Source organism: Microcaecilia unicolor, chromosome 9 (assembly GCF_901765095.1).
Source record: "Microcaecilia unicolor chromosome 9, aMicUni1.1, whole genome shotgun sequence".
NCBI lineage: Eukaryota > Metazoa > Chordata > Amphibia > Gymnophiona > Siphonopidae > Microcaecilia > Microcaecilia unicolor.
The window spans coordinates 36,031,440-36,042,693 of record NC_044039.1 but is presented as its reverse complement, the minus strand read 5'-3'; the positions used below and the strand labels follow the sequence as shown (position 1 = coordinate 36,042,693).

The following is an 11,254-nucleotide window of genomic DNA, read 5'->3' as shown; positions in this document are numbered from 1 at the left end:
TTATCATTACTTTCCTATGGGGATGGGGGAGGAGATTATTTTCAATATTCGCACAGCACTTTAACGGTGGGGGATGGGGCCACTTTAGTACATAGGGCGCTAAGCAGGTCAGCCTTCATATACCGAAACATCTGTATCGTTTTGAGTAAGAATGGCGACGGTTCTTCTGCTATACTGTCGCTGCTTTTATTGTCTACTGCCATGATCAAACGCAGTATCTTCGTGCATCGTCTTTACTCGCACAGGAGAGACAGCTGTATCGCTGTAAAGGAGCTTCTGGCTTTTACCTGCGGTTAGATTGAGCTGTTTCCCCAACATCCTCTTTCCTTTTTCCTTTTCCCCCAGCCCCTTTGATTGAAATGTGTTTGTTAAACAAGGTTTCCGCATAATCTGAGCAGAGGAGGCTTCGCCTGGCAGCATTACCATTAGAGCCCATTACCTGACATTACCTTGAATTGCCTTTTCTTCTCGCTGACAGCCCTTCAATCCGTGCGATAGGCTTTCGATTACTTCGCACACTTGGAGAGAGAGAGAGAGAGAGAAAAGAAAGGCGCTTAGCCCCGCCCCCTCCGCTTCTCAATGCAACTTTTTTTTTTTTTTTTTTTTTGGTGGCCAGAAAGAAGCAGCAGAAGCAGCAGCAGCTCCCCTAGATGTGATCGCGGACGGGGCAGAGGGAGCACCGGGGGGAGGGTTTGCATGTGCCGTCCAGCACCCCCGGCCACAAGTGCAGGGCGGCGGGGTCCAGCAGCCTGCAGCCAGCCCCCTTCGGCTCGGATCCGGGCTCCGAGGTCTGCCTCCCTCCCTCCCAGCCCGGATCGCAGGACTAGGAGGATGCAGGCGGCGGAGGCAGCAGCAGCATTAGCGGTTGTGGCGGCCGGGCTCTGACTGCTCCATGCAGGAGGCAGTCCGCGGCTCCCCGGAGGCTGGCAGGGGCACCCCGGATCATCAGTGCTCGGAGGGCTCCCCGGACCAGGAAGTTGGCAGGGGCTGCCCGGAGGCTGGCAGGGGCTCCCCGGACCAGCACCCCACCCCCCCTCGAAGGCTGACAGGGGCTCCCCGCTTCATCATCCATTCAGGAGGGCTGCAGCCCAAGATGGCAGCGCAGGGTCGCCACTGAAGTCCGGGGCTGCAGCAGGGATCCGGCCGTCTCTCTCTCTCTCTCTCTCGCTTTCTGCCATGAAGCACCGACTGCCTTGCACCGATGGCCCCTGTGTACGGAGGTAAGGACGTTCCCCCTTTCATCCCCACCCTCCCTTCCCTAGAAAGCAAAGGGAGCCGAGGTAGAAGCGAGGACGGAATGATTTACTGCTGTGCTGTGGCTTCCTTCAGACAAGGATTGGCTATAAAAGTCCCCAGGGCACAGCAGCTCCTCAGGCACCGGTTTTAATTCTCGGTGTCCCCCCCCCCCTCCTTTTTTTTGTCACGCCAAAAGAGGACGGGAAATTAATAACCCTGAAAGCGATCAGCCCAACGAAACAATGAAAAACTCCCCGGCAGTCGCTGCCTCGAATCTCTTTCCTCTCCCAGAGATATTGATCTTTCGACCCCCCCTTTCTTCCGGGTATTAAAGTGCTGATTTCCTTACAGGAGGGATAAAAAAGAAATCTGACCTGCCTTTACTGGGAAAGAAAAAAAAAATTGGCAGCTTTTGTCTGGCTGCAGAAAAATAAACCAACAACAACAGAATCCCCCAATGGCTGGGAATAAAGTGCTTTTGCTTTCTCACCTCGCTCCCATCTGTGGCCCTGAAAAAACGAAAAGTTCTGGCTTTTGTAGTCGCGTCTAGGTGAGGGGAGCAGTACCCCGACCCCCCCCCCCCCCCCCCTGTTTTCTAGCTGAATCCGCTGCCCCAGCACTTAAGGTTTTCCTCTCCAGCGTCTGCGATTGCCACTTGCTCTCGGTTTCTATTTAGGATCAGCCTTATAGAGAAACTATTCCTATGTTGCTGATCAAATTAGTTTTCTGTTATTTTGGACAGTTTTTGATAAAAGAAGTCGTTTTTTGTGGGTTTGAAATATATAGGTATACATTTATACACATTTCGCATTTGTTAACAAGAATTAAGATTTAAAGAATGAAGCCTTTCTAGACGTTTTATCTGCCGGAACGAAAGTGATAAACTTCTCAGCGAAGGGAAAAAGCAGTCTGGGTCTCGAGGTTAAACATTAACTCACTTTATGCGTGTCACAGAGCTGCCAGTGTGCGTATTTCTTTTTTATATGTGTACTTCTCGGTGGACATATTTTAAGGTGCCCTTATCAAAAAATACTCTCCTGTAAAAACACGGAGCTGTAGAAAGAAACAGAGTCTAGTGGGGGAGGGACGGACAGAAAAGATCGAGATGATTCTAGACGTTTATTCTCTCGTTTAATGCTGGACGCCGATTCCTGGCTGCCTAAAATAGCCGAAAAAAGGGCTCTTTCATTGTGAAGCTTCTGGAGTGGCCTGACTTGAAACGGCGTTGGTAATTGAATTTCTCCTGAATTCGCCCTCTGCTGGGGATTTGACTGAGGGGGGGGGGGGGGGGGGGGGAGGGATATGCGAGGTTGAAAGAAAACTTGCGGTGGAGATTTGTTCATGTAATACACAAACTTGCACATTTTCTCATGGGTTTTGGTACAGGAATAGGCTCTGTTCCTCGGTAGGCTTTGCTGGAGACCCGCAGTGTGGCTCGAGTGTATATTTGCCCCCATTTCTGCAGGATAACATGTCTGAAATGTGTCTTGATGACCAGTACAAGCTACTTAAGACATGAGCTCTAAATGGGGAGTAATGGTAAAGCTTTATGGAATGCTGCTTAAGAGCCTTGAATAGATCTTAGCATTCGCCATGCAGGACAGTCACTCTGGGATCCGAATAGCCGGGTGTGTTATAAAGAGCAAATGACCCTTTCAGCGGGAATTATCAGGCATGTTTGCAAAGATGTGTATTATGCTGTCCTGTCTTGATTTTAGCCTCGTCTCAAGTTTTACAGAAGATGTCAGATCCTTTTTACATTCTGCCCATTTATCATCACACAAACCGGGGTGTGATGATAAAGGGCTTGTAGGATTCACTGTGGGGAGCAGTGCTTAGGGTCAAGAAGGCAGCAGCAATGCGGTGGTACTTGGATTTAATTAACTGAGTGGTGAGCAAAACAATTCTCAAAACCCTTCACTAGGTTTACTTCTTAGGATATCTATAATTTTAACATTTATTTATTTAAAATCATTTCTACTCTAACGAAATAATATAGGCAGCTTACAATCAACATACATAGTAAAGTACATTAAAATAACATTAACATATACTCTTAACAAACACAGTCAAAGTTTTATAAATATTCAGTTCTCTTTGCATGTGGACGCATAACCAGATTAAATTAGTCGGCAGTCCACTAATAATGTGTTGCAGGACACTCCGACGAGGAGCTTCTTGTCAAATTGTTTTGTATACAGGGTACAGCAGAACTTGCAAAAGTCCCTGGATAGGAATCTGGCTACAAACATAGTGGACCTGGATGTGGCTTTTGAGAACGGACCTGGGAATCATTGAATGAAGTTTGCGTAGCAGAGTTTCAGTTACTCAGTGCAGAATTTGTTCTCACTTTTTAGTTTGGAAGAACTGAATGGTTTCCAATTACTAGTTACAAACGAGTTTTCATTCTGATGTTGAAAGTCCAGTTGTAGTGAAGTCATCTTACTGGGCCACAGTGTTCCCTAATGGAAAGGCCCTAAGGGGTTAAGGGGATAACGTGCAAATTTGTGTGCTCAAATCCCTATCGCACATGTGCGCCAACTGTTGGCATAGTGTCATGCTGGTTAGAGTGGGCAAATTTGCATATTGCATGTTGTCATAGGTGCAGAAAGTAGGCAGGAACTGCATTCACAGCGGACGATACCACGCGCTAACTGGCAGGTTTACTATTAGTGCAGGGTTACCCCCAGATTCTGTATAGCGTGACTTAAGTTGCATTCACAAATCCGATGTATTCTGGATTTGGACGCGTAACTTAACAAGCCAATCAGCGCCGATAGTGCCTGTTAACAAGCAGTTATTGACACTAATTGGCGTTAATTAGAATTTATGCGCGCAACTGTTTAAGCGTATTCTATAATGTGATGCGTGTAAATTCTAAGTTGCATAGTTGAAAAGGGGATGTGGCCATGGACGTGGAATGGGCGGATCATGTGCGTTTGTAAAATCTATGAGCGTTGTTATAGAATACACCCGGTCCGCGCATAATTTAGGCATCAGCATTTACACCAAATTTTCATGGCGTAACTGCCTGCAACTAACCCCCCCTATTTACTAAGCCATGCTAGCGGCTGCCGGACAGCAGTGCCAAACCAGCCCATTCAAAGTGGATGGGCGGTGTTGGCATTAACGCATGGCAGCCGCTTGCGTTGCTTAGTAAACAGAATAAATTTAGTTATGCTCAGCATATTCTATAAACTGTCTGGAAATTTAGGTGTGCTTTATAGAATATGCCTAGGTATATATTTTTTTCAGTGCCAGTTTTTTTAGGCGTCATATATACAGAATCTAGTCCCAAGTTCCTTCATGCTAATTGAAATAAAGATTACGTGTACATAAGTACATAAGTATTGCCATACTGGAAAAGACCAAAGGTTCATCGAGCCCAGCATCCTGTTTCCAACAGTGGCCAATCCAGGTCACAAATACCTGGCAAGATTCCAAAAAAGTACAAAACATTTTATACTGCTTATCCCAGAAATAGTAGATTTTCCCCAAGTCCATTTAATAATGGTCTATGGACTTTTCCTTTAGGAAGCCGTCCAAACCTTTTTAAAACTCCGCTAAGCTAACTGCCTTTGCCACATTCTCTGGCAACGAATTCCAGAGTTTAATTACACGTTGAGTGAAGAAATATTTTCTCCAATTCGTTTTATCTTTCAATGATTTTTATTGAAGACTTAGCCAATACAAATGTGAATGGAACAATCATTTCCAGAGAAAGAATATAAAATCACAAAAAACAATGAATTCTTCCACATTTGTTTCCCCAGACATTATTATCAACTTTTTCATTTTATATCCCACCTCCCCCCTCCCCTTATGCTGGAGTCTGTTTTATTCAGATAAGTTATCACATCGAACATTTGCAACATAGCTCAAACAAAGGTACTTAAACATCAATTAGCTATCCAGCCTCTATTAGAAAGCAATACTTTATAAATTTCCTCTCCTATGTTACCGAACAACTATTAACTGACCTGATAGCTACTATAACGGTAAGCATACATTATCAGTGGTCCATTACCTATATTAATCCCTCCATCCCCCCTCCCTCCCCCCTTCTCCTCCCTTCCCACCCTCCCCCCTCTGAGATCTGATTTAAAGTCTGATGTCACTTCTGTGATGTATCAAAAGGTGTCGCTGGTGTCTCCACACTCCCTTTCAATCTGTGTATAATCCTCTTCCTGATGTTAGGCTGAAGGGTAGTCCAATAATGTTCCCACACCCTACAGAATGCGTTCCTCTCCTGCTCTGAGTGAGCAGCCTTAGTGAGTCCACAGAGTTCCAGGTGTAACTGTTCAGTCATTTTTGTTCTCCACAGCTCTTTTGTAGGCGCCTGAGTCTCTCTCCAGCTGAGCAAAATCACCTTTTTCCCTATTAACACTGTCCTTCTAAGAAAGCCTGTGCATCCCACAGGGATCGGTTTGGCGATGATATAAACGTCGAATAATAACAGCGGGGTATCTCCCACTGTCCGCTTCCAGTACTGATTGACCTCTGCCAAAACCCGCTTCCAAAAAGTTCTAATCTGTGTACATTGCCAGAACATATGGCCCAAAGTTGCCTTTTCTTCTCCACATTTGGGGCAATTTCCTGTTCCAAAACCTGCCTTTCGTGCTCTGGCTGGTGCGATGTAAGCCCGCGTGGCAAACTTATATTGCTGCTCCCATTGCCTCATGAATGCCGCCCTATGCAGAATGGATAGCAGGTAGCCTTGTAACATATCAGCTGTGATCTCAACTTTTAGATCCCTCTTCCAATCCCGTGCCACTTTGCGATATCCAATTCGTTTTAAATTTACTACATTGTAGCTTCATCGCATGCCCCCTAGTCCTAGTATTTTTGGAAAGCGTGAACAGACGCTTCACATCTACCCATTCCACTCCACTCATTATTTTATAGACCTCTATCATATCTCCCCTCAGCCGCCTTTTCTCCAAGCTGAAGAGCCCTAGCCGCTTTAGCCTTTCCTCATAGGGAATTCGTCCCATCCCCTTTAACATTTTCTTCGTCCTTCGCTGCACCTTTTCTAATTCCACTATTTTTTGAGATGCGGCGACCAGAATTGAACACAATATTTGAGGTGTGGTCGCACCATGGAGCGATACAAGGGCATTATAACATCCTCATTTTTGTTTTCCATTCCTTTCCTAATAATACCTAACATTCTATTTGCTTTCTTAGCTGCAGCAGCACACTGAGCAGAAGGTTTCAACGTATCATCAACGACGACACCTAGATCCCTTTTTTGGTCCGTTACTCCTAATGTGGAACCTTGCATGACAGCTATAATTCGGGTTCCACTTTCTCACATGCATCACTTTGCACTTGCTCACATTAAACATCATCTGCCATTTAGCCGCCTAGTCTCCCAGTCTCGTAAGGTCCGCTTGTAATTTTTCACAATCCTCCCGCGATTTAACAATTTTGAATAACTTTGTGTCATCAGTAAATTTAATTACCTCACTAGTTACTCCCATCTCTAGGTCATTTATAAATATGTTAAAAAGCAGCGGTCCGAGCACAGACCCCTGGGGAACCCCACTAACTACCCTTCTCCATTGAGAATACTGACCATTTGACCCTACTCTCTGTTTTCTATCTTTTAACCAGTTTTTAATCCACAGTAGAACACTACCTCCTAACCCATGACTCTCCAATTTCCTCTGGAGTCTTTCATGAGGTACTTTGTCAAACGCCTTCTGGAAATCCAGATACACAATATCAACCGGCTCCCCTTTATCCACATGCGCTATTGACCCTGTAATTGCTGAGTACATGCACCTAATAATTAGCACACAGCCTTTGCACTTATCACATTTTCATCTTTGCTGTTAAGGTGTGCTGAGTGCAAAACCTTAGCAAGCTTTTGTAAAAATGCCCCGTAGACATGTATGCATCGTTGTAAAATACCAGTGCAAAAGCAGTTCGAAATTTGGCTGAAATGGGCAGAGGTAAATGTATGAGATTGAATAACATGCATAAAACCTGAAGCAAGGGTTTCTCAGTCCATTCCTTGGGACACACCTAGCCAGTCAGATTTTCAGGATACCCACAGTGAGTATGCAGGAATAAATTTGCATACAATGGAGGTAGGGCATGCACATCTCTGTCTCATGCATATTCATTGTGGGTGTCCTGAAAACCCGGCTAGCTGGGTGTGTCCCAAGGACTGGGTTGAGAACCCCTGACAAAGGACATGCTTCATGACTTTGCCAATGCTCCACCCAAACTTCTCTTCTAAGATGCCTACACCTGGGTTGCACACCAGCTTGGCATAGTGCATACAGGTTTGTGGGTGTGTATATGCTCTGTGGTGATTTTATAAGAAGCATTTTCCCCTTTATTTTGTAATTTTGCATGCACAATTTTATGCTTTAGAGCATAAAGTTGTGCACAAAAGTTATAGAATGTCAGTCTCAGGCATAACTTAATTGCATAATTAGCTGCTAATTGGCATTAATGACCAATTAGTGGCTGTAATTGGTCTTAATTGATGTTTGTTGGCACTAATTAGAAGTATGTGCCTAATTGCCATTTATTCTATAACTTGTGCTTGCAGAATCCAGAGCGTGCAACTGCAAAGAGGGTGTGGACCTGGGAGGGGCATAGGAAGGTCAGGAGCACTTATGTACACATTTTATAAAATATTAGCATTTATGTGCCTAAGGGGTCCTTTTACTAAGCTGTGGTAATAAGGACCTTGCGCTAGCGGTAGGAACTTTTTTAAAAGTTCGCTGAGGCCCTTTTTACTTCAGTGGGTGAAAAAGCTGAAAAAAAATACAGCCATGTTCAGAAGGAATGGATCCCCAGAAGCTTAGTAGAGATTGGGTGGCAGAGCCGATCGTGGGATGCGGGGCTAGTCCTGGGCAGACTTCTGCGATCTGTGCCCTGAAAATGGCAGATACAAATCAAGGTCAGGGTATACACAAAAAGTAGCACATATGAGTTTATCTTGTTGGGCAGACTGGATGGACCGTGCAGGTCTTTCTCTGCCGTCATCTACTATGCTACTAAGTAAGATTTCACTTAGTGAACGGCCATGCTGGGGGAGCACTTAACGCTACACATTGAGGTGATGGTAAGGGCTTTTGTGCTAACTCGGCGGTAACCAGGAAGCACGTGGCACTGCCCGATTACCGAGGGGTAACTGCTGCGCTAAAAAATAGGGATCTGTTTTCCCTAGCGGGGGAAATGACATGCACTGGGGCTGGAACTACCACCAGCGCCCACATTGGGCTGGTGGTAGCTCCAGATTAGCTCATGGTAAGCCTTTACTCCCACTTTGTAAAAGGGCACTTGAGTTGGTGCAAGTGTTCACGCCTAAAGTTAGACATGCAAATGTGGGCTTATGCCAGCTTTCTGTTATGGCAAATTGTGCAAGCAGTTGCTGTTACAGAATGCGTGGTTATTTATTTATTTAGATTTTGCTCACACCTTTCATTCAGGTACACTGGATATTTCTCTGTCCCAGGAAGGCTCACAATCTAAGTTTGTACCTGAGGCAATGGAGGGTTAAGTGACTTGCCCAAGATCACAAGGAGCAGCAGCAGGATTTGAACCGGCCACCTCTGGATTGCAAGACCGGTGCTCTAACCACTAGGCCACTCCTCCACTCATACTAGTTAGCAAACATCATACCAGTGCCTAACCTTACGTGATCTATAGAGACTTACCCCCCTATCCCCCGGATTCTGTAAGTAGTGCGCCAAATTTACATGTGTAAAATTGTGCACTATTCTGAGATGAATGCAAAACTAAGGGACCCTTTTACAGAGTGGGCTTACCGCTCGCTCTTTCGGGACTGCCGCCGGGCCAACGCAATCACCGGTGGTAGTCCCACTCTGAGCACACCATTTCCAGGGGGAAAAAGAAAACCCCTAGAAAAGGCTTGTGCGGCAATATCAAACGTGTGGGAGAAACACAAAGGAATCCTGTTTAGAAGGAATGGTTCCGCGGAATCTTAGCGGAGATTGGGTGGCGACGGCTGTAATTGGGAAACAAAATGAGAGCTGGGCAGACTATGCCCTGATTGTGACTGAATAGATAGGGATGGGCTGGAGTGTATATTTTAAGGGGCTTCGACGTTAGTTCCAGAACTTAGTACAAGAACAGTGTTGGGTAGACTTCTGCGGTCTGTGCACTGAGAAAAGCAAGGACAAATCAAACTCGGGTATACATACAAAGTATCTCATACCATGTAAATGAGACTGGATGGACCGTACAGGTCTTTATCTGCCGTCATTTACTATGTTAACCCGGCAATAGTCGGGCATTGCTGCTCGCTGCCCGATTACCGCCGGATTAGTGCGAGAGCCCTTATTGCCACCTCAGTGGGTGTCGATAAGGGCTTCCCGTCAATGGACTTGCGGTAAGAGTTCTTTTACCACATGGCCATGTGTGCTGGAGGCTTTTTTACTTGCAGTAAAAAGGGCCCTGCTTAATTAGCTGCTAATTGGCATGAACAGCCAATAATTGGCTATAATTGATTATAATTGGAACTAATTTGCAGTTACATGCGTAATTGCCCCTAGTCGGAATTCTACAAATTATTGGACCCAAGCTCAGAGCTCCCACGGTAAAGCCAACAGCGCAGAAAACTAGCTCGTCAGTGCTGCAAGGAAAAGATATTCAAATTATATGCGTGCTGTAAAAGTGAAAGTAAGGGGGGGGGGGGGGGAACATGCTTGGTGCATTCGCAGAAGAGTTCTGCGGTAAGCTCAGCTCTAGTGTACATGCGCCAGGCAAACCCAAAAATGAAGTACACATTAGTGCCTGCTTTCTGCGCCTTTATATGTAAGCTTTTCAGTTTTTTTTTTTTTTTTTTTACTTGGAAGGCTTATATTTAAGTACAGGAAGCGGGCGCCATTGTGTGCTTTCACTTTTGGGTTTGCTCGGACTTGCACACATTTATTTCTTAGTACCGGCGCTTACAGGCTTGCGCGGGCTTTCTTCCACTTCCAAAAGAAATAAAAAAAACGACAGATTTTAAAGAAAGAATTGTGAGAAAGCCTCTCTTCAAACACCTTAACGCCTGCTCCAAGCTGGCATTATTTTTTCATTGGTAAGGGTGGCTTTGTTTTGTGCGCTGTTCTCTGAGTATTGGGCGGGAATAGGAAATGACCTCATTAACATCCATTCGAGTACATTTGCATGCTATTTGCGCTAATCTTTGGCACGCACATTATCTCCTGTGCTAGAGCCCTCTGAGGTAAAAAAAAAATGTGCTTAGGTATATTCTCTAAAGTACACCTTAATTTTATAGAATCAGCTTAAATTTCTACGTGGAATATAGAATACACCGAGCGCCTCTTCACACGACCAGATTTGGTCACGTCTATTAGGCTAGTTTTACTTGTCCTAAATCCCAACGCCTAAATTAAGTGCAGAGCAGGTGTATTCTGTAATAATGTGCTATACAGCATGCTATACACCCCTAGTGCGCTGTTATTTCTTGCGCTACAAAAATTTGTTTATTTTTGTAGCACCGGAGTGTACCCAGCGGTAATCGTGCTTTGTGCTGCCCGGTTACCTCTAGGTTAACAAGTCCTATTTCCCTTTCCTTCCCCTTAACTCAGTGGTGAACAAAACAGTTCTCAAAACCCTCAACTAGGCTTGGTTCTTAAGATATCTGGAGGACACCTTTGTGAAAGGACATTTCTGTAGGCAAAGCACTGCTTGTAGCTGTGGAAATGCCTTGAATAATTATTCTCTAAAACTGTTTCTCAAACTGGTGTTGTAGTAATCCCCTCCCTTACAGTCACTTTGGTTTTCAGCATATGCATTCAGGGCCGGTCCAACCCTTAGGCAGGACTTGGGGGCAGCTTTCTGGGAGCAGCTTTACTCTGAGCAAAACAATAGATCCTGACAGCTACTCAAATTCAAAGAACCATCATAGAAACATGACAGCAGATAAAGGCCAAATGGCCCATCCAGTCTGCCCATCCTCTGTAACCCCTAACTCTTCCTTTCCCCATGCGATTCCATGTGCTTATTCCATGCCTTCTTAAATTCA

General features: G+C 45.1%; 1 protein-coding gene across 1 annotated transcript in view; it reads left to right on the top strand.

The window, feature by feature from the left end:
* The first annotated feature begins 652 nt into the window (after positions 1-652).
* Positions 653-11,254, top strand: part of LOC115477651 (homeodomain-interacting protein kinase 2-like) — an 88,099-nt gene continuing 77,497 nt past the window's right edge. Inside the window, exon 1 of the mRNA XM_030214668.1 lies at positions 653-1,220. Within this exon, the coding sequence (XP_030070528.1) occupies positions 1,202-1,220 (19 nt within the window). The 5' untranslated portion in view covers positions 653-1,201. The remainder of the gene's footprint in view (positions 1,221-11,254) is intronic.